The sequence below is a fragment of the Colletotrichum fioriniae genome, assembly GCF_027942845.1.
Source record: "Colletotrichum fioriniae strain IMI 355084 chromosome Unknown scaffold_15, whole genome shotgun sequence".
Lineage (NCBI taxonomy): Eukaryota > Fungi > Ascomycota > Sordariomycetes > Glomerellales > Glomerellaceae > Colletotrichum > Colletotrichum fioriniae.
The window spans coordinates 987,711-1,010,868 of NW_027076851.1; the positions used below are offsets into that span (position 1 = coordinate 987,711).

General features: G+C 52.7%; 5 protein-coding genes across 5 annotated transcripts; 2 read left to right on the top strand and 3 right to left on the bottom strand.

Moving 5' to 3' along the window:
• Positions 1-2,292: 2,292 nt before the first annotated feature.
• N0V96_010784 (uncharacterized protein) lies at positions 2,293-3,745 on the bottom strand (the record flags this gene model as incomplete). The annotated part of the gene is made up of 3 exons (XM_053189159.1): positions 2,293-3,003; positions 3,058-3,324; positions 3,392-3,745. The coding sequence occupies 3 exons, from the start codon at positions 3,743-3,745 to the stop codon at positions 2,293-2,295; spliced, it is 1,332 nt and encodes a 443-aa protein (XP_053053147.1).
• A 1,910-nt stretch (positions 3,746-5,655) lies between these two features.
• VPS13 (Vacuolar protein sorting-associated protein 13) lies at positions 5,656-15,382 on the top strand (the record flags this gene model as incomplete). Its single annotated transcript, XM_053189158.2, has 2 exons — positions 5,656-12,182; positions 12,232-15,382. The coding sequence occupies 2 exons, from the start codon at positions 5,656-5,658 to the stop codon at positions 15,380-15,382; spliced, it is 9,678 nt and encodes a 3,225-aa protein (XP_053053146.2).
• Positions 15,383-15,949: 567 nt separating this feature from the next.
• N0V96_010786 (uncharacterized protein) lies at positions 15,950-16,468 on the bottom strand (the record flags this gene model as incomplete). Its single annotated transcript, XM_053189157.1, has 1 exon — positions 15,950-16,468. The coding sequence occupies one exon, from the start codon at positions 16,466-16,468 to the stop codon at positions 15,950-15,952; it is 519 nt and encodes a 172-aa protein (XP_053053145.1).
• A 2,877-nt stretch (positions 16,469-19,345) lies between these two features.
• Positions 19,346-20,803, top strand: N0V96_010787 (uncharacterized protein; the record flags this gene model as incomplete). The annotated part of the gene is made up of 3 exons (XM_053189156.1): positions 19,346-19,772; positions 19,828-20,166; positions 20,232-20,803. The coding sequence occupies 3 exons, from the start codon at positions 19,346-19,348 to the stop codon at positions 20,801-20,803; spliced, it is 1,338 nt and encodes a 445-aa protein (XP_053053144.1).
• A 186-nt stretch (positions 20,804-20,989) lies between these two features.
• Positions 20,990-22,654, bottom strand: N0V96_010788 (uncharacterized protein; the record flags this gene model as incomplete). The annotated part of the gene is made up of 1 exon (XM_053189155.1): positions 20,990-22,654. One exon carries the CDS (start codon positions 22,652-22,654, stop codon positions 20,990-20,992), a length of 1,665 nt encoding a protein of 554 aa, XP_053053143.1.
• Positions 22,655-23,158: the final 504 nt, after the last annotated feature.

The following is a 23,158-nucleotide window of genomic DNA, read 5'->3' on the forward strand; positions in this document are numbered from 1 at the left end:
GCACTGGAACCGTGTCAGTTGAATGCAGCGGGATGCAAAGAACCCGGAATCCTGGGAGAGTTTAAACGGTTTCTCAGGAGTCAAGGCGGCACTGGGCCGTACCTACCTTACTTAGTTTATTGGTGATTACATACTTGCAGAGGAAGGAAAGGATACAAAGGAAAAACGTAAAAAAAGCTAGAATGAGCCCTACGACAGAGTTACGATGCCTCGGGTCGGGTTCGCCCCCCTCCCCTAACGCAAATCACTTTAAATCAAGGCACTTCATCTTGAGGGCAAAAAAAAAAAAGGCTCTTTAGGGAAGTTTGCCATGTGGCTGGCCGCCTAGCCACTGGACTCAATTGCTGCGAAAGACTTCCGTGTCTGACTGACCCTGACGTGGGTGACGTTCTCTTTTGCTAGCCAACCCCCACCACGTCACCGATGATGATCTTTTGAGGGTTGCTGAATCGCATTGTGCAGCGAGATGGCTACGCTTTCCGCGGGGGCATGTCGAAATTTCCCATGCCTTTGTCTAGTTCGGATTGGATATCCTGGTAAGCCCGGGACGGTGTATTGTAGTTAGAGAGTTGCTCCTTCTTATTCCTAAAATGCGTCTCGTGATGGTGAGGCGGTGCTGCTTGGTGCTGATGCGGATGCTGATCAAGTAAAAGTCCGGCGCAAAACCATCAGTCTCGTCTTGATTGGCGCTTTCCTCATACCTTGTGGTAAGAATACTCGGATCTCAAGTCACGCCCTGCAGATCTTGGGAAAACCCGAGGAATCGTAAACGGTATCCAAGCGAGAGAATACATGGCCGCCAAAACGGATAGCTGAAGGACACCAGGTAATGCTGTTCCCCTCTCGGACCTTTTCCGCCTTGGATTATGCATTCTTGCAGGCTTTTGGCTCGCCTTAACTCGCGACAGGGGAAATGTGTGAACCGTGCTGCGCTGCGCTGCCCTGTCCTGTTGCCGATGCCGAGGCCGTCTGCCGTTTGCCCCGATTATGATTGAAACACAAGACACTCTTCCGTGGGGGCAAAAATCGTGTGCCTGGATATACTTGCAACACGGCTCGGGGACATGCGAATACGGACCGCGGTACGCCGCAAAACGGTCTGGCAGGGTCGAGGGCCGCAAAAAGAGTGAGGTCATTGCGGGATATAGGATGCAATTGACAAGACGGCAGGTGGTACCAAGGGAGGGGGGAAGAACAAGTAGGCCGCGGTCTCGTTGCTTCAATCTGGTTCCTACGGGTTGATTCGGGTAGTTCGGCCGGGAAAGTTCATGCAATTTCTTCTGAAAAGTCAACGATTAAAAGGCCCGTCAACTATCGATCGGGCGGATCGGACGGGATCGTGGACGGACTTGGGAGGGACCCGTCGGGCGAATAAGTGGGGTTTACGGGGACTGCCGGTGCCGTCCGGGATAGGCGGGATGATTTCTTGACTCTGCTTCGGGCTTTTTTTTCTTCTGACTATTTCTTGGTATGATTCATCGGTCCTGTGAGTGAGTATGTTGGTATTCTTCAAATCTGCTGGGTATTTACTCCCCTAGACATATCCTTCTCATCACGGATCTGAATATTCTAAAGGGGGGAATATTCGGCAGTGTGCTCAGACACGCTTCTGCCACCAGGAGGCCTTTTTGCCGTCTCGGATCCGAAAGAGGAATATCCAGCCGCGCGTCAATTTTTCAGGACGACAGAACATATCCTAAAAGAGAAGAAAAAAACGAAAAGAGGGAGGGAAGCTTTCAAGGCTTGGACACGCGTGGGTACGTGTGCACAGCTCGCTCGGCCTTGCCTACAGCTGCTGGTTCTGGTTTGGGAGGTCGATAGCCCGCAATGTTGGGGCTTGAAAACTTTCTCAGGGTTGCGTAGCCTTCTGGGATGCTAGGCGATGAGTGCATTCGGGCTTGAAGGGCCCTGGCACAGATGAGTTCCCTTCGTAGGGGACGGGAAGCAGAGATAACACAGCGATTGGCAATGTGGGTTGCAGTCGGTGCGTGATGAAGTTATGCGGGATTGTACAGCATCAAAGCCTTACGAAGATGTTGGGGCCATGGTACACCTCACATCATGATATAGTAGCAATGACTAATGTAGATAGTCCATCCTGTTGGTAATCGATAGCTTGCTTGAATATAGTGTTTGCTTCAACGATATACATGAAATGTCCCAAACGCCTTGCCCATTCAACCAGGCTCGCAATGTCCTTCCGCCGTGCACATACAACAACTACAGTACAGATGGGAAAAAAATTTATCAGGGAAACTCCGGACTGCTGGAAGAATCAATCCAACAACGCCTTTACTCCTTCTTCTCCTTCTTTTTGCCCTCGTCCTTGGACTTGGAATCGTCCTTATCCCCATCCTCGGAGTCATCCTTGGACCCGTCCTTGTCCTTAGACTTTTCTTCATTCTCATCATCCTGCTTGTCGTCCTCGTCTTGCTTATCCTCCTCCCTCTCCTCCTCCTCCTCGGAGTCGTCCTTTTTGTTAGCACCGGTGTCCTTCTTGCCGTCCTTCTTGGTCTTGCTCTTGGAGTCACCCTTCTTGGCATTCTTCTTCTCCTCCTCCTTTTGCTTCTTCTCTTCTTCCTTCTTCTTCTTCTCGGCCTCCTCCTTCTCCTTCTTCTGCTTCTTTCTCTCCTCCTCCTCAAGCTTAGCCCAGTCCTTGGTTGTATCGGTCTTGCCCTGGTGCATGCTCTCGGCTAGGCCCTCGCCAATGTGGGGTTGTGCGTTGCCAATCTTGGTGCGACCAACCAAGCTGACAAAGATGGAGACTCCAACAATGGCAGTCAGGACAAAGCGGTAGATTCCATACCACTGTGGGGTCCAGCCCTTGTTTTTGGCTCGGGTATCGGCAAGGTAGAGGAAGGTGAAGGCGGCGAATTGCGAGGTGAGGGCATATTCGACGGGCATGAGAAGGGATGGCCAGGCAATCATAGGCGCGACGACACCCATGCCGTAGCGGAACTTTGTTCGGGTGGGATGAGGCGTCTTTTCGGCGTATTCCATACCCTACAATAGCGTTAGCCCAGCCATTCCGTCACAGTTGACGCGGATGCTGCTCACCCAATGGACTGCTCCAAGGAAGGAGATGATGATGGCGCCATATCCGAGCTGGATAGGCTCGAGGAGGCTCAGCCAGTATTGCGCCGAATCATGGTTCATGTAAATATGGTTTGCAAATGTCGACGTGGAGGGCCATTCGAGGTTCAGATCCCAGCTCAGGTAGACTGTACTCAGGGATGTCGCAAGGTAGGGCAAAGTGCCTGCAAGACCGAGCAAGTAGGGCTCCCTTGGCACTTCGCTGAGATTGAAGGTATCCTTGACAATGTTCTGTCGGCAATGTGTCAATTGGTGTACCGTATGGTATCTGGGGCGGAACAGGCTACTGCAGACTTACCAACTCCTTCTTGAGTCCTCCTGTGAGATCCTCTTCCTTTTGTGCTTTTGCGGGTTCCGGCTCAAAGAGATGGATCCTAGACGACTCGGTCGAAACCGCCTCGGGATTAGACTCGAGCTTCTTTTTTGCAATCTCGGCCTCGGCCTTCTTATCAATCTTGTCGTAAGGCGAATTTGTGTATCGTGCTTGGAGGGACAAGGGAGTCAGGCGAGCTTGGAGGACCGAAGCAGGTCGCCTGGGGGTGTGAGGAGAACTCGACGGAGTTCTTGTCGAGAAGGATGTTGATGGGACTGTTGAGGGAGCTGCGAATTTGCGCGGAGCAAGCCGAGCGAGTTGACGCGAAGAGCGAAGCATCCTGAGGGAGCTTTGGCGGATGCTTTCTGGAGCTACCTTGTATGTGAGGGCGGCGAGGTTGGTATGGTTTTAGATAGGTTGAAGATGTAGTCTAAATATATGAATTGAAGGAATCGAGGTCGGGATCAAGCCAGCAGATAGTTGTATTCTCTGTGGGAATTGGTAGTCTCAATGCTTGTGGGAAGTTGTTGTTGATGTTGTTCAAGCAAAAGGAGAGAGTCCGGCCGGGTGTCTTGAAGGCCTCTTTTGGTGTCGCTCAGTAGGACCAATTAAATTAGGTAGCAAAGTGCCTACCTTATCCGATTGCCTCAAGTTGATGTAAGGCTCGGGTCCAGAAGTGGAAGTGGAAGTGGAAAACCAAGGCACACGGCTGGTACACGTTAAGGTCCTCATTGCTCACATTTGCGTGGCCATCAGATCGCACGCAGCCCAGGTCATCGAGGTTGCCAGAGCTCCAGCTGCCGGATGGTGACGTAATGTGGAGACCTGTCCCATGTCCAGGGAGGTACCTAGGTACCTACCTCAGAGACGCCCGGGCCAGAGGCTCCGCATTGGACGAACCAGCAGTAGAGTGGGGTGGGGTACCGTTACTATACGATGGCCCAAGCTTTTATCCCCGCCGTCTGTGCCGATGCGATGCCACGCCTTGGTTACCTACCTGCCTTACCTAACCTAAGGTACGCAGCCTCCGTAACTTAGGTAGATGGGCATTGAAATAAGGGAGCACAAAAGGCACGTGAGTGCATTTCCTCAAACGTATCCATCATCGCAAGTGCATAGGCAGTAGGTAATTTACCCAAATATTCCAGTGTTGCAGTTCGTACTGATGCACCAAATCATGACTGGATTCCCAAAGGCGAAAAGAGAAAGCTTTTGACACTTGCCTACCGTAACCAAAATTCATAACCTCTATTCCTTTTTGATGATGGGAGTCATGATCGTACTACCTTACGTAGAATACAGATACGGATACGTACAAACCTGACTGGGGGCATTACGAATTGGGCTATGATGTAGGTATGTACCTTAGGTAGCTACCTACCTAGGTAAGGTAAGGTATCTATCTTGACTGAGGTACGGTCCACGGAGTGAGGTACTGTGTAGTCGGTAGACCCACCCTGCCGTGGCTGAACGGGTCCACTCAGATCCTCTGGAAGACGTCCGTGACGGTGCAGTCGGGGCAGGAGCAGCTGAAGAGCTGGCAAGAGGCAGTGGGCAGCCACAGTCTGCCCCTGGGCCGAGCTATTGCCCTGGCCTGTTTCTGGCTCTGGTGCGGGGGAAAGCACTTTGGCAGCTGGCTGGCGCGCACCCACTTCAACAATCAGGCAGCGTCATCATGCACAAATCCGCCGCTCCGTCAGTCCAGACCCCAACCTGCCCCAACACTGTGATCAAATCAACCCTGCCAACGCCCACCCCCAGCCCCAGCTCAATATCGACAACGCAGACGAGCGTGCAATCTGTCAAACTCGAGCTGGCAAACATTGACTTTTGGGCAAATCTGCGACGCGGCACTCTCTTTCCCATACCTACTTACTTTGCCCTACCTCGCCGCCAACCCACCTCAGACCCGGAGTCACGGCCGACGGCACGCCATCCGAGAACACGACATCCACCCCTCGATACCCAAAAATTCCACATCACCAGCCTTTTATACGACAAAAGGTAACGACACCTCAGAGACGAGTAACCCACCAAGACCCCTTCACGATACCATCCTACAGCGCGCGCTCACTCTGATAACGGCAGAGCCTTTCCGGCGGCTACTGATCTGACCTGCGCCCTGCCCATCGTCATCGAGCTTTCCGACTTGCCAAGTCTCTCCCTTCCTATGCTTCCCACTACCGATACACGATAGAACACCAACCTGACCCTCCCTCGCCAGGGTTAAGGCGCCACATACAGACAAGATGTTGGAGGGACTCGTTGCCGGCCTGCTCAATAGGTTCCTGGGCATGTACGTCAAGAATTTCGATCCAGCACAGCTCAAGGTTGGGATTTGGTCTGGCGATGTCAAGTTACGCAACCTCGAGCTTCGAAGGGAAGCCCTCGATCAGCTAAAGCTTCCCATCAACGTTATGGAAGGCCATCTCGGCGAGCTCACACTCATAATTCCATGGTCCAACTTACGTGGCGCTCCCGTCAAAGTCTTTATCGAGGATGTCTTCCTGCTGGCCTCCCCCCGGGAAGAGGCTGCATATGACGAGCAAGAGGAGGAGCGTAGGAAGCAGAGAATCAAGATGGAGAAACTCGATTCTGCAGAGCTTCTCAAGGAGAGGTCTCAGGAGGGCATGAGCCAGGAGGAGCAGAAAAAGAGCCAGACGTTTACCCAGAGCCTGGTCACCAAGATTGTCGACAACCTGCAAGTCACAGTCAAGAACATCCATATTCGATATGAGGATTCCATTTCCGCTCCCGGACACCCCTTTGCACTTGGTGTGACTCTCGAAGAGTTCAGTGCTGTCAGCACCGACGGCCAGTGGAAGCCTACCTTTGTCCAGGACTCGACCAAGAGCACCCACAAGCTTGCAACCCTCGGTGCCCTCGCCGTCTACTGGAACACAGATACAGAGCTGCTGGGCCCGGGCCGAGAGGTTGATACCGGCGACAAACCACCGATGCCGCATGATGAGATGGTTGACAAGTTCAAGAGCCTGATAGGGTCAACCGATGATACAGGCCTCAACCATCAATTCATCTTGCGACCCGTCAACGGAAAGGCAAAAATTGTTCTCGACAAGACGGGGGATGTCCATGCTCCCAAGGCAAAAGCCAGTCTACTCTTTGAAGAGATTGGTCTCGTAATCGATGACGACCAGTACCGTGATGGCTTGATGATGGTTGATCTTTTCCACTACTTCATCCGCCACCAAGAGTACAAGAAATTCCAGCCCAAAGGAGTCACACCTAAGGAAGACCCCAGGGCCTGGCTCAAGTTCGCCGGTGACTCAGTGCTCAGCAAGATCCACGAGAAGAATCGTAGATGGTCATGGGAATACTTCAAAGAACGACGTGATGACCGCCAGCGCTACATCGAACTCTTCAAGAAGCGCAAGCAGCAGCAACAACTCAGCTCCCAGGAGAATGAAGACATCGACAAACTCGAGGTCAAGCTTGATTACGAGGATCTGCGATTTTGGCGATCTCTGGCACGGAACCAGCTTAAGAAGGAGAATGCCGCTGCCCTAAAGAACCAGCCCCCTAAACAGGAACAACAGGGCTGGCTGGCGTGGGCCTGGGGCAGTGGCCAGAAGCAGCAGGAACACCATGCCGAAGATGACGAAAACACACAAATTACCGAGGAGCAGCGCAAAGAGCTCTACGATGCCATCGAGTTTGACGAGAAGACTGCCTTGGCAGAGTCAGTTGATGTTCCTCGGGACTCTGTCAAAATGCAAGTTGAGGCATGGTTGAGCACCGGAAGCTTTACGCTGAAGAAGAGCCATAATGGCAAGCGGAGTGATCTTCTGAGCCTGCACTTTGATGTGTTCAAAGCCAAGGTGCTGCAGCGTCCGGACTCCTTCCTGGCTGATCTCAGTCTGGGTGGACTTCGTGTCAACGATGGCACCACGCCAGACTCACTGTTCCCCGAGATTGTCAGAGTCAAGGACGCCCCCGAGATCCACGACCAAAAACGCCTGACCATCGAAGAGCTCGAAGACAACGACGATGAACCCTTCTTCCGCTTTGAGGTCGAACAAAATCCCATCGATCGCGAAGGCGACATTGCTCTCAGCGGATCTCTCAAGCCACTCGAGATTGTCTGGAATCCAAACTTCGTCGTAGGCGTGGCCGACTTCTTTAGACCACCCGAACGACACATGGAGTCCATCACGGCACTGATGGAAACCGCTGGCGCCACCGTAGAGACCTTCCGAGAACAGACGCGGGCTGGTCTGGAATTTGCTCTCGAGGAGCACAAAACCATCAACGCTCAACTTGACCTGCAGGCCCCGCTTATTATCGTACCGGTCAGCATCAACGTCAAAGAATCTACTTGCCTAATTTTAGATGCCGGTCATATCAGCGTTAACAGCGAGCTGGTGGACCAGGATACTATGAAACAGATTCAGTCGAAACAACGCCAATCGTACACTGACGAAGACTTCAAGCGTTTAGAGTCCGTCATGTACGACAAATTCTTGGTCAAGCTCTCCTCCACGCAGGTGCTGATTGGTCCCTCGATCGAGGCGACAAAGGCTCAAATATCGACCAAGGACGACACACAGCACTTGCACGTGGTGGAAGAGATCAACGTCGACTTTGTGGTTGAGACTTCGATTCTGCCCAAGGCGCCAAATCTGACCAAACTGAAGGTCTCTGGCCACCTTCCTATGCTCCACGCAACCATATCAGATTCCAAGTACAAGAATCTGATGCGAATTATCGATGTCGCCATCCCCAAGTTTGGCAGCCAAGAGCTGCAACAGGCGCAAATCAAGGACTCCCAGGGTCAAGCAGTGACAACTCGCCCACGTGGCCTGAGCACCGCCTCTAACCGATCACGTTCTCGCAAAGACACCAATAGCCGCCGGAAGTCTTCTCAATTCCCTTTCATGCAGCAACAAGCTGCAATCGTGATTGACGAAGATGACGACGATCAGGATGAGTTTGAAGACGCCGACGATGGTGGTAGGAGCAACAAGGAACAGCTAAAGCTCCAACAGCGTTCTTTTGAGCTCAAGTTCAAGGTTGATACCCTCAAGGGATCCCTCTACCGGAGCGATCCTGACAGGAAGAAGCCTGATCAGCTTCTTGTCGAGCTTGTTGCTGAGAATTTTGACCTTCTCTTCTATCTACGTCCATACGACATGTCTGCGGAGGTCTCGCTTGGTTCCGTCATTATGGACGACTTTGTTGACAACCCTCCTGCGGAATTCAAGTCCATCGTTTCATCTGGAGACGTTGAGGATCGAGAGCAGAATCGTAGCCTTGTCAGCGTCAAGTTTACCAAGGTTAATCGACTATCACCAGAATTCATGCCTGTGTATGAAGGTGTGGAGACGAACGTCACCGCGGCCATATCAACTATCAACCTCATCGTTACGAGGAAGACGCTTCTTACCTTGCTTGACTTCATCCTGGCAACTTTCACCGGGAACAACAACGAGGCAGCGACATCTCAAGAACAGAAGGCCATCTCCGATTCGGAGGACGATGACGAAGGTGTCGAGATTGCCGTTGATGCCCCTCCCGAGGATGGGCCTACGAACGCAGGCTCCATTAGAGTAAAGATCGACCTGAAGAGTATCCGTCTGATCCTGAATAACGATGAAATTCGACTAGCAACCCTGTCTTTCAACCACGCCGACGTCGGAGTCTTCCTTTTGGGCAAGACGATGCGGGTCAATGCCAGACTGGGCAATCTCAATCTAGTTGACGATATCAATCAAGGTGTCTCAGAGGAATCCAACCTGAGGCAACTCATTTCTATTCAAGGCGATGAGCTCGCTGACTTCCGCTACGAGACATTTGATGCTACCAACAAGAAAGCGTATCCTGGATACGACTCATCGGTCTACCTACGGGCTGGCTCCGTCAAGCTTAACTTCCTCGAGGAGCCCTTCCGAAAGATCATTCAGTTTCTCGTCAAATTTGGTAAGATGCAAGCTATTTACAACGCCGCACGTCAAGCAGCAGCGTCTCAGGCCACCCAAATCCAACAAAGCACAAACAAGTTCAAGTACGATGTTGTGGTCAAGACGCCAATTGTCGTTTTCCCTCGGGTCGTCAACCACGGCCAGCCCAAACGGGACGTTATTACCGCCTACTTGGGAGAGATCTATGCTCAGAACAAGTTCGCCCCCTTGGACGACTCCCAAGACTCCCAAATCGCGACCAAGATCTCTGCAGGCATTCGCAATATTCGTCTGACATCCGATTTCAACTATCCTGGTGACCTTTCAGAAGAATTGGAGTTGATCGACAAGGTTGACTTGGGCTTCAATGTCACGTATGCTGAGCACCAAGATGGCACAAAGCGACCCGAGCTCGAAGTCGAAGGAAGCATGTCGGATTTCAACTTGAAACTTACTCAGTACCAACTAAGATTCCTGATGGAGATTTCAAAGGCAGTACCAGCAGCGTTCGCCACCGATTCAGAAGAGCAAGATCAGGAAGCTGAGCGAGAAGTAGACAAGGACACTCTTCAAAGAGCGAGATCCATGCCACTTGACAAGAAGGGAAGCGAGGAGGAGAAGCAGGTTGATCTTGGACCCGAACTGTCACCCAAGAACCAGACGTGGACAAAGCTCGACCTCGTCTTTCAGGTCAACACAATTGGTATGGAACTACTACTTGCTCCAGATGACAAGCCTATCGGCAAGCTTGAAGACGCCAGCCTGTCGCGCTTCTCTTTGGACGTCACCAAACTCAAGACAAGAATGCTCAACGATGGTTCGCTCGAAGGCGAGTTCCTGATCCACTCATTCACGATCTACGACAGCCGTCCGCGTGAAACGAACAAGTTTCGACGTATCATGACTTCCTCGAACAAGGAGGTTCAACAATTGATGGCCAGCATCACAATGTCTGGCGGCCAAGACAGAAGCCTCATCGCAATCGTCACCGTCGACAGCCCACGCATCATCTTTGCACTCGACTACCTCTTTGCCATCCAGAACTTCGTCATGGTTGGCTTGCAACCAGAGGAACCTTCTCCGGTAGACGATGAGTCTCTCTTTGAGACCCCTGACGAATCAGAAGCCGATGCCGACTCAATGCAAGTCACTTGGTCCAACAAGCCCAAGTCTCAGAAGAGTAGCAGAGAGGGGGCGGGAGAGCCGCAGGCAGAGACTGAGGAGAAGCCACAAAGCACCATGAGCATTGCGTATAGGGTGAACATTGTCGATGCACAGGTTATCCTGATCGCCAACCCCCTCAGCGCAAGCTCCGAAGCCATTGTTCTGGGTACCAAACAAGTTTTGCTTTCTCAGCAACATGCTCTGACCTTCCAGGTCTCCGAGATCGGCATGTTCTTGTGCCGGATGGATCGATTCGAAGACTCGCGTCTCCGACTCATTGACGACTTTTCAGTCCAGATGTCGATGGATAGCTCGAAACCCAACATTACAAGCATCCATGCTGACATTGAACCCCTGATTTTGAGGTTGTCCCTGAGAGATATTCTGCTCGCACTTCAGATCGCAAGCAAGGCGACTGAGTTATCAGATCAACAACAAAAGGATCAGAAAGAGAGCAAGAGCGCATCGGCAGCGGACGAGAAGGCGAGAAAGCTGCGTCAAGCAGGTCTGAAGCAGCGGACTGCCAGTGGCAAGGGGCCTTCAACCATTGCGAATAAGACCATGATGTCCAAGACTGCATTGGTAGCAGCATCTCAAGCCAAACAAGCCCACAATGATTCCAACAACACAGCTGTTCAAACTCAGCCTAAGCGCCACGAGGAACTTTCGGCAACAATTGAGGGCATCCGCGTTGTTCTCATTGGCGATGTCCACGAACTTCCCATCCTGGACCTGGGTATCAAAAACTTCACCGCCACGGCCGAAGACTGGTCTTCGAATCTCAAGGCTGAAACTGCGATCGATATCTATACGAATGTGTACAATTTTTCAAAGTCCGCGTGGGAGCCTCTGCTAGAGCCTTGGCAGGTCGGGTTTGGCATTGCGAGAGAGCAGGAGTCGGGTCTTTTGTCTATTGATGTCGCTTCCAAGAAGATCTTTGATGTCACAATCACGACAGCCACCATAGCCTTGGCGTCCAAGTCCTTCGCTTTCCTAAGCAAGGACGAGGATGTTCTCGGCAAACCGCGTGGTGTTGATGCCCCCTACCGCATCCGGAACTATACCGGATTTGACGTTGTCGTACAGTCAAAGAGTATGACGACGGACGACAACATGACCGCGCGTCTCGAGGACGGGCAGGAAGTCCCTTGGAGCTTCGAACCGTGGGAGAAAATGCGAGAGAACCTATCGACCGAGAGCAGTACTGGTAGTGTCGGCATTCACTTGGAAGGTAGTGGCTTTGACCCGGTCAAGAACGTCAGGCTGAACCGTGAGGGTGAAGCGATCTACGGCCTTAAGCCGAAGACTGACAACATTTTGCACCGACTTCTCGTCGAGGTCACCTTGGGCAAGGACAATGTCAAATATGTCACTCTACGATCGCCCCTCGTAGTTGACAACCTCACCCAGATCCCAGTCGAGCTTGGTGTCTACGACGCGCAAGAGGGTCATCTGCTCAAGATTGAGAAGATCGCTCCTGGTGAGAGCCGCCCGGCTCCTGTGGGTGCCGTGTTCCTGAAGTCTCTGCTAGTACGACCCGACTCTGGATTTGGCTACGCCTGGTCCTCTGAGACTTTGTGGTGGAGAGACCTCCTGAAGCGGCCAACACGGACGATGGTCTGTAAGGGGGAGAACGGGGACCCATTCTACTTCCAGCTCAACGCCACCTTTGATCGGTCGAATCCTTTGACCAAGTAAGTCTGCCATTATCTTATCTTGATCCTTGACTAATCTCTCGTTCAGGAACTATCCTTACATGCGCATCAAGCTGTCGCCTCCAGTCATCCTCGAGAACTTGCTTCCTTACGACTTCAAGTATCGCATCTACGACAAGAACACCAAAAAGGATTGGGCAAACTTCCTCCGCAAAGGCGGACTTAGCCCTGTGCATGTTGTGGAGCTATCACACCTGCTCCTCCTCAGTGTTGACATGCAGGATACTGTCTTCAAGCCCAGCGACTTTGCCATCATCAACTCTGGGGCTTCGGACGATTTCAAAAAGGAAGACAGGCTGCTCTGCAAGGACGAGGAAGGCTTGCAGCTCAATCTCAAGCTCCATTACCACAAGATTCCTGATAGCGGTGGAGCTTTCAGAGTCACGGTCTACAGTCCCTACATTATCCTGAATAAGACTGGTCTTGACTTGCAGATCAGAGCGAAGGGTTTCTTGCAGGGCGCCCGACCAGCAGCCGGACAGTCAACTCTGTCCTCCAGGTCTGGCAACAACCGTCCCAGAGCTACTCCATTCATGTTCTCCTACGGCAACGAAGATCATAGAAACCGAGCTTTGCTGCAGATTGCGGATTCGGAATGGAGCAAGCCGCAGAGTTTCGACGCCATCGGAAGCACAACCGAGGTGGTGCTGCCATCGCCGTCCAGGAACACTGAGGTGCACATTGGCATCACCACTGAGGCTGGAGAAGGCAAATATAAGATGACCAAGGTCGTCACCCTCGCACCACGATTCGTTCTGGAAAACAAGCTTGGAGAGGAGATCAACGTACGGGAGTCTAGCTCTTCTGGGTTCATGACGCTGAAGCCCGGCGCCCATGAGCCACTTCACTTCATGCAGAAGACCTCCATCAAGCAACTTTCGTTGTGTCATCCCGGCATGAACAACCAGTGGACCTCTCCTTTCAACATCTCAGACATTGGAACCACCCACGTCAAGATTGCCAAAGCAGGCCAACGCCAACGTCTGATTCGCGCTGAGATCTTGATGGAGGGTGCAACAATCTTCCTGCATCTCAGCTTGGAGACCAAGAATTGGCCCTATCAGATGCGAAACGAGAGTGATACGGAATTCACATTCTACCAGGCCAACCCTAGCCTGGACGATGATGGAGTTGAAGACAGGTCCGGCTGGAGGCCAATCAAGTATAGGCTGCCGCCTAGGAGCATCATGCCATATGCATGGGATTTCCCGGCTGCCAAGTTCCGTGAGATCATCATCAACGCCCATGGCAAGGAAAGACATGTTAAGCTCGCGGAAATCGGGAATCAAATTCCGATGAAGTTCGCGACAACATCCGGACAACAGAAGATTATCGACATCAATGTTGCCGCTGACGGACCTACCCAGACTATGATTCTGTCCAACTTCCGGCAATCCAAGAGTCTGTATCGACAGAAGTCCAAGTCTGGATCTCGCACGAGCACCGATGGCTTTGAGGTCAAAGATCAAGAGACGACTGCAACCTTCCGCGCTCAGCTGAAGCTTTCGGGCATTGGAATTTCGCTCATCAACTCACAACTAAAGGAACTTGCATACGTCACATTCAGAGACGTCTCTCTTCGTTACCACGATTCTCCCCTGCATCAGACTATCGCTCTATCTGTCAAATGGATTCAGATAGACAACCAGCTGTACGGTGGTCTATTCCCGATGATTTTATATCCGAGTGTCGTTCCAAAGAGGGCTCAAGAGGTCGACGCACATCCCTCACTTCACGCCATGGTTACTCGCGTGAAGGACGACTCTTACGGGGTGCTGTACATCAAGTACGCGACACTGTTGATGCAGCAGATGACAATCGAGCTCGATGAGGACTTTGTTTACGCTGTCTTGGACTTCTCCAATATTCCTGGGGCCGCCTGGTCAGATACCAATGAGGAAGGCAAACTTTGTGACGAGGAGCTGGACATCCCGGAGCCGCAGCGGCAGCAATCTGGCCAAGACATCTACTTCGAGCTGCTCAACATCCAGCCCATGCAACTCGACCTCTCCTTCATGCGCACGGAACGAGTCAATGCCGAGGACAAGACGTCGTCCCGAAACCCTCTCATGTTTTTCCTCAATGTCATGACGATGGCCATCGGTAATATCAACGATGCGCCGATTCGCCTTAATGCACTTATGCTAGACAACGTTCGCGTGTCCGTGGCTGCCTTGACACAAAACATCACAAGTCACTACAGCCAAGAAGTTCTCTACCAGGTTCACAAGATCCTCGGGTCTGCCGACTTCCTCGGAAACCCCGTTGGTTTGTTCAACAACATCAGCTCCGGGCTTACAGACGTGTTCTACGAACCCTACCAAGGCCTCATTCTTTCGGACAAGCCCGAGGACTTTGGTATCGGAGTTGCGAAGGGAGCCGCGTCACTTGTCAAGAAGTCTGTCTACGGCTTCACCGATTCCTTCTCCAAATTCACCGGGAGCTTGTCAAAGGGCCTTGCAGCTGCGACTCTCGACAAGCAATTCCAAGATCGTCGTCGTATTACGCGTGCACGCAATCGGCCAAAACATGCTCTGTATGGTGTCACCACCGGTGCCAACTCTTTCTTCACAAGCGCCGCTTCTGGCGTGGGTGGACTCGTCCGCAAACCGTTGGAGGGTGCCGAGCAGGAGGGTGCTGTTGGATTTTTCAAGGGAATCGGCAAGGGTGTCGTCGGATTCGCTACCAAGCCCGCTATTGGCGTTCTAGACATGGCCTCGAATGTCTCGGAAGGCATCCGCAACACGACCACCGTCTTTGACGGCTCAGAACTCGATCGCGTCCGCCCTGCTCGATTCGTGCCCTCTGATGGTATCGTGCGACCGTACAATGCCCGGGAAGCTCTTGGCCAGTCATGGTTGAAGCAGGTCGACAATGGCAAGTACTTCAACGAGAACTACATTGCCCATCTCGAACTGCCACGCGAGGACATGGTTGTCATGGTCACTTACGCTCGGATTTTGCTTATTCGTAGCCGGCGACTGACGTCGGAATGGGATGTGCCCCTCAAGGACGTACAGACGATTGCCAAGGAGCGGACTGGCCTGAGCCTGACGCTGCGGGGAGGCACGAACGGTCCGTTTCTACCTGTTGGCGATGAAAGTGGCCGCGCATTTTTGTACAAGATGGTGGCCGTGGCTGTGGAGGAGTTCAACCGTCGGTTCAGGGGACTCGAGTAAGGTGGGGAAGTGGGTGGTGTGAGACTGTGGCCGGGTAACAGGCCGAGGCTGGTTCGACTACATGAGGGGAGGCCTTTGTGGACTCGTTTCGCGATTACTTCATTTCTGTATGAGGCCTGTATGCATAGCCTCGCGATTTCATTAGCAATTACATATACTTTACTTTGCCTTGTGTTAGAACGTTAGGACCCTTCGCCATTTTTATACAAAGGCCTCGTCAGATTGCAGATCCTTTATGAAATCACAACTTCTGATAAAACACACGGGCAGTGAGTACCCCTCCCTCCCTCGCATCAAGGTCACGTTCATCACTTGCCAACGAATTTGCATATCAGTCATGGCAATCGCAACAAGAAAGGAGTGTGGGTGTATTATCTTCCAAGTGACCAAGTTCAACCGAGATGCGCGCGCTACTATACTAAAATAAAAAAAGAACAAACGCCCTAATGCTATGCTCAAACTCCACCGTGTAATGCCATTTATACCATCTTTCATCCTCGCAAGCTCATCAACCACGATTGTCGATCCGTCTACGTATGCCCAACTCCTTGTCAATAAACCAACCCTTTAATTGGAAGGGCAGTAGCCGATAGTGCAAGCGTCAGACTTGCAGCAGCCGCGAAAGCCGTTGGCGCACGACTGGAAGAAGCCGGTGCCGGGTGCGCAGACGGTAGGGTCGGCGTTGGCGTTAGACTTGCTCTCGGGGGTCGGAGTGGCGGTTGTCTGAGGGGCCGTCTTGGTCACCGTCTCAAAGGTCTTGACGTCCGGGCAGTAGCCAATAGTGCAGGCGTCCTGCTTGCAGCACCCGCGGAAGCCGTTGGCGCACGACTGGAAGAAGCCGGTGCCGGGTGCGCAGACTGTAGGGTCGGCGGCGCGCTTTGAGGAGGAGGCAATGGCCAGGTCGGGGCAGTAGCCGATGGTGCAGGCGTCGGCCTTGCAGCAGCCGCGGAAGCCATTGGCACAGGACTGAAAGAAGCCAGTACCCGGTGCGCAGACCGTGTCGTCGCGCTTGGTGTTGAGGGAAGGGCTCGCCGAGGCAAGGGTTGCGATGGCAGCGAGAAAAGAGAGGACGATGGAAGAATGCATTGTTGATTGATAGACGTGGTGGATTCGAGTTAAGATTAAGCAGAAGTTGACGAGTGTGAGAGAGAAGGAGTCGAGGTTTGAAGATTGAGCGATTGTCCCAAGGAAAGAGAAACCGACAAAGGAAATAAGGAAATAGGAAAGAAAAAAGAGGAAAAGAAAATGTTGGGCTGTAAACGAACTGTTTGAAGTGATTGTCGATGAGAAGAAAAAGAGAGAGAGAGAGAGGCCATATCGGGGAGAGAACCAAATCGGATTTATAGACATCTGACAACAACTGAGATACAGATCATTTGCTCGGAAACTATTTCCATCGTCATCTCCCAGATTAGCCTACACCTTACTACAGCCGGCTATGCGTTCAGAGGGATCTCGCAAAGAGACCGCAACACGACAGCAAACCAGCCATTATCGTGACCAAGGTGTGCCGTTCCTCCCAAGCCGAAATTGGTGTGTAAATCAAACAGCACGTTGAAAGTCTGCTGCGCATACGCACCGCCCGCAGAACTCCCGGAGCTGAAAGCACGCCGCCCTACGGAATAAAGTATGGTATAGGCTATGCAGAGTGAGACGGGCATCTGCATCCCTTGCATCCGGGTGGTGATGAATCCTTCTTTCATCTTCTTCCCCCGGACTCGGACCTTTCCGAGCAAATGGGATAGCGGAGGATGCAAGCTGCAGAACCTTGTGGTAGGCAGAGTAGCACCGTCAGCCCCGATTAACAGACGCGATAGGCGTGCGTCGCAGGGCTGAGCTACGACCCAAGTCTCTGCTGAGCGTCTTGGTGCTGAGGGCGGATGGACGAGTCGCCGACTAGGACGATTCGAGTCAAGGCGAAGGCCGCCGGGAGGTGAGCCAAAGGAGTTCCGGAGGCGGCGGCGCAGTTGCACCTGTCATACGCCAGAGGGCTGGGTCTCACAGACAATCTCACTTGGACCTCTGGGCTCTCGTGGTTGGTTCCATGCCTTCTGCTGACATACCGCTCATTTTGCGCTGCAGTGGTAAGCTTATTCTTGGCTCAAGGGATGTTGAGGGGTCGTGCATATCGAGATCTCAGAAGCTAGAGGTAGATGAATGGAACGGAGACAAGAAGGGAGAAACAGTGCTACTTTGGCATGGTGGATTGCTCATGTAGCAGCCGCGCAGCTTCGTCACCACATGTGCGAAATACAGAGTATGTACGAACATCAGTCTTAGGAACAGGCTGACAGCAGACGCGGCGTTGCAGCTGTTCCCAAGGTCCATTGACTGGATCGAGGTCACGCTTCTCTACGCAGTATCCATCTGTTCCTAGAACTTCTAGCTTCTAAGGGTTGAAGTTAAGAAGCGAGACCGCTGATTGAGCCGCGTTTGCAGTCCGTCCCAGAACCCGTGATCATTGACGAGCTCACTAGTGGAGGAGGTTCCGCTCCATTTTTTGTGGCTCTTTGCGTGGGCGAGTCAAGTGCCGGCAGTAGCCAATAAATGGTAGTTCCTGATCAAGAAGATCTTCATCTAGATTCTCGAACCATTGCACAGCGGGTCACATCGAGAAAGCCCTGAAAAATCTGGAAAACTCGTGATGGGCCAACTCCCGAAAGAGAAGGAGGATAGAGAGAATATTCTCCGAACGGCACGCATAGTCCGATAGTGGTCCCGATCTGTTGCTTCAACGTCCCCGTCTTGGCTCACGGAGCATCGCCGTTACGACACGGCGCTTGGCAGTCCGAATGGAAGCAGTTCCAGAAGCATCGGTTTTTGGCCAGTTCGGACGACGGTATACGGAAGTGCATACCCGGACGTTCTGTATCTGATACGAAGGCTGCGGACACTGTTAATCAAAATAAGGACTTGGAAATTTCTCCCCCTAGGCCGTTTCGAACTTGACCCGGCAGTGGGATGCCGATACTTTCTCGTTGGGACGTGGGACATGATGCTGGGTAGAATTTCTGCCGCGCCTAGATCATCAGTCGTCAGCCCCCCAGTTTGGATCTTGATGTGATTATACCAAAATGCGGGATGATGGTTGAGACAGTTCCTTAACTTGTTGGGCAGAAGATGCGGCTGGGTCATCTCTTTTTAATCAGTCTGTGGCCCTTGCCGTGGGCAGCGTGTGCCAGACAGATGAGATATACTTTGAAGTTTTGACCACGACGGGACGAACAGCAACCATGACGCGGCTCATCTGTGCCGTTTCCTTTTGTTTCACCAAAGCTCGCCCCAGCACCGCTCCAGGTCGGCCCCTGATGGCCCTGGTTCGTCGAGAAGATTAGACCTTGTGTTTTTGCAGAGTACTTCGTAGGGATGCTGAGGTAAAGCAGTCCAACAAGCAGTACCCCTGGTTGTAACTACCGGGGGTAAAGAGAATGGTCTGGCGGCCAGGCCCCGATAGCGCCACCACGTACTCTATTTCATACCTCTAATACCCATTTGGACGGCATTTGAGTGAAGCGAGCTCACTCTTGAGCCCACTGTCTGTGTTGTTCTTTTAATTAATTAACACGGCCTCAGAATCCCGGATGCAGAGGGCTCGATGTTCGTGATTCGTCAAACAGCCACTCTCCAGAGCACCTGTTCCGTTCAATTTCCCACAAACAATGGGACGGATCGTGGGGTCGCTGGCGGAAGCGGCGTGGGTACTGCAAATGGCGAATCGACCACAGGAGTCGAGGACTCGAGGTAAGGCTGCTGGGCCCATTGGTGGAGGAAGTTAGGGGAAATCGGAGAAGGGGATTCCTTTTATCATCTCATTGGGGCCCTTTTTCTTAGAGAGATACAAACTGATCGTTTTCGCTGTTCATTCCCATCTTCCCATTCCGGTGCCTCTCATTTTCTTTTTTTTTTTGCTCTTCCAGTTCTCGACGTTCCTGTCGGTATTCACTCGTTTAAAAATCTACAAACATGAAGTTTGCTTCCTTTTCACTCCTTGCGCTGGGCGCTCTTATCCCGGAACTGGCCAACGCCCAGCTGTCTGGCACCGTTGGACCTACCACCAAGGCTGCTACCAAGGCCGCCAAGAAGACATGTAACATCACCAGCTACGGCGCCAAGACCGGTGCCACCGGAGACATCGGCGCGGCCCTCAAGTCCGCTTGGGACGCCTGCAAGACCGGAGGTGAGATTCTCATCCCCGCCGGTGAATGGGGTCTCGGCACTTGGCAGACTCTCTCCGGCGGAACTGGTGTTTCCATCAACCTCGAGGGTACCATCTACCGCACTGGAACTGCTGGCGGCCACATGATTATTGTCCAAAAGTCGACCGATGTCGAGTTTTACAGCGGCAACTCCAAGGGTGCCATGCAGGGCTATGGCTATGAGTTCCACAAGCGTAAGCCATTCCCACTCCTACCAATCGCCACGACACGATACTGACGATATGACAGAGGGCAGCGGTGTCTACGGACCTCGTCTCCTGAGATTCGTCTCTGTCACCGACTTCAGCGTTCATGACATTGCTCTCGTCGACTCACCGGCCTTCCACTTCGTCATGGACACCGTCACCAACGGAGAGGTCTACAACATGATTGTCCGTGGTGGAAATCAGGGCGGTCTTGATGGCTTCAACTTGATGGCTGCCAAGAACGTGCACGTTCACGACGTCGCCGTCACCAACAAGGACGAGTGCGTCACTGTCAAGAACAAGTCTAGCAACATTCTCGTCGAGAATGTCTTCTGCAACTGGTCCGGAGGCTGTGGTATCGGCTCATTGGGCGTTGACACTGGTACGTTCAGGTCCCGAGAGGACTCGCTCCATGACGATGCAACTATTAACAAGGATTGTTTGTAGCCATCTCCGACATCCACTACCGCAACGTCTACACCTCCAACTCCAACCAGATGCTCATGATCAAGAACAACGGTGGTGATGGTGCCTTCCAGAACGCCAAGTTCGAGAACTTCATCGGTCACGGCAACGCCTACTCCCTCAAGATCGACTCTGCCTGGGCCGGCCAGAGCAAGGTCGCTGGCAACGGTGTCGAGTACAAGAACCTGACCTTCTCCAACTGGAAGGGTACCGCCGCCAACGGTGCCGCTCGCGGTCCCGTGGTCGCCCTCTGCGCTGCCGCCGTCCCTTGCGAGAACATTGACGTGTCCGGCATCAACATCTGGACCGAGTCTGGCTCTTCCATCGTCGACAAGTGCAACAACGCCTTCGGCACCGGTCACTGCATGCGCACCGGCTCTGGAACCTACACCAGCACTGCTACCACCAAGACCGTCACCAGCTACTCCGCTGCCACTATGCCCGGCCTCGTCACCGCCGGACTCGGCATCACCAAGTCCATCGATATCCCCGCCATCCCCACCACCTTCTACCCTGGTGCCAAGCCCGCCAGTGCTCTTGCTGGCGCCGCTTAAGCGCGAGAAGATCATGAACATGAAGCAACCAGGACCCGGCTCGACAAGAAACGAGCCGATCTCATTTTCCTGTACATACTTAATTGGAAAAGCCAAGCTGCACATATCATTCGGGAAATGATTATCAACTTTCTCTGGCGTCTACCACATGACTCAAATTACACTAATCACCGACTGACTGCTGTCTTATTGACTCCCGACCTGTGACTTGATCCAATATTCGTCCAAGTGACCCATGGTGACCGACTTCGTTTCCTTGACGCCGAGAAACTCTCTCAGATTCCCCCTTAGTAGGTACGTCGGGGTACAGCTCCAAGCGTGACAGAAACTGTTGTTTCGAGCATCACCGTAGGGACTTGCCCGAGGATCTTCGGGGTTGTAGCACTCCCAAAAGGTGTCAGCACCGGCGCGGACCATACCTCCCCAGTAACTGGTCATGATCTCCACACACTTATCGAACAAGCCCACGGTAGCGAGGGCATCGCACACATGGTGCCATAGATAGGGGGTCAAGGGTTTGAGAGCGTCGGGGTGTGCAAGTGTATTGAGCAGAGCCGGGCGAGCGATGTCCAGCGGAAGGGCCTCTGCAAGAACAAGCCAAGACGCTGATGCAAAGCTAACCTGTGCCTTGGGTCCAGACACGAAGACATTGTCTGGAGAAATAAACACCTTCGCTGCTTCGGTCATTTGGGCTACGAGGTCCACAAAAGGGGCCTCCTTGCCGAGGACCGTGGCCAAGGAGTTAGCTGCTTTCAGACAATAAAGCAGGACACCGTGTAGTCCTGCGCTATGTTCCAGCCCAGGCTGCCAGTCAAGGAACTTCCATCCTTCGCCCTTGGACTCGTCAAACGCGTGAGTGATAGCATCAAGATGCGTGAGAGCCCGCTTCACGCAGCCGAGGACGGTGGGCCAGAGGCTGTGGCCCGCAGCTTTGTCACCCGATGCCACCACGTAGTCGTACGTAATGGCGGCGAATAGCGCGTCGTAGTCTACAATGTAGTCGGTCGAAGGCGTGAGCTGAGGCTGCTCAAAGATGCAAGCTGGCACGGAGTCATCTTCGCGAACAACGGCAGCAAATTGGAAGATGCAGCGCTTGACGAGGTTGAAGTCCCGGAAGGTGCTGTAGTTTGCAAGTGCTTGAAGCCGAAGATCTCCGCTCCAGAGCCGACGATCCCTTCGAGGCCCGTCCTCAAAGACGGTTTGCATGCAATCTCTCAGTGTCGATATGCTAACGTGGTCAATCTGCTGGAGGAGAGAATCGTTGAACTGCGGAGCCTCCAGGGAGTGGTTCTGGCTGATGGCGCTAACACATTGACATTTGACGTCGGAAAATGCAACCTTGTATTTGGGTGAGGTGTCGATGACTTCCACTCGAAGGAAGCGAAACGAATATCGTCGGGATAGAGAGACCTCCTCAGGGCACATGTCGATGTTGATAATTTCGTCCGGAAGCCAGCTGGTGCTGATCCATGTCTTGACATTTTCCATGCCGAGAGTTACGTCCAAAGGAGATTCGCCGAATGTGAGGCGCAACCTGCACGGGGCGTCCATGTGCGCGCCCCGGGACTCTAGTCTCATCGAGAGATATCCCACCATGTGAATACCAAAGTCGAGAATGAAGCCATCTCCTTTTCCCCAAGTCTTGGACGGTAACTTGTCAATGGGGTATTCCGCAGGCACGGCACGGACACCAAAGTATTGGCTCTCGTCTTTGTCGAACGTGATGACGCGTTGAGGTGTTCGTGTCCATCGCTGCAGCTGCGGGCACAGATCATTGGCAATCTTTTCAAAGTCTCGGTTCCAGCGTGTCGGAAGCACGCTCTCAACCATATCCTCGGGAGCATCTGCCATGGTGGGTGGATGGCTTAAAGTCGACTAGGAAGGACAAGGCGTGTGACTGGGGGCTGAAAATGAACTTGAGATTTGTGTTTCGTCTGTGGTTGCCAGCAGAACATGGGTTTAGGTCCAGGTCGTTGGAAATGCTTTTGAAGACGCCACGATCCCAAACAGAATCCATAAACGCTTCGGTGTGACAACCACCCGAGAAGGGCAATCGAAAGCACCGAAGCTCGAGTTGAGGGGAATGTGGCTGACGCTTCTGATTGCTCAATCGGGACTTCTCAGACCCATGGCGATGTCGGCGTGGAGACCATTTCTGGGGCCGGTGCGGGGATATACCGAGGAAGAGTCAGGATTCATGACAAGCTGAATCGACAAGCGTCTGGAACTCCAATGGCCCAGGTCAGCTGGACGCAAGAAGAGGGTTCAACAACGGCAGAACTACGGATGAGCTGCGGCCGGACTAGCATAGGCTTCGTTTTGCAAGGTCCTCATTCAGGTTTTGCAAAAGCCTTT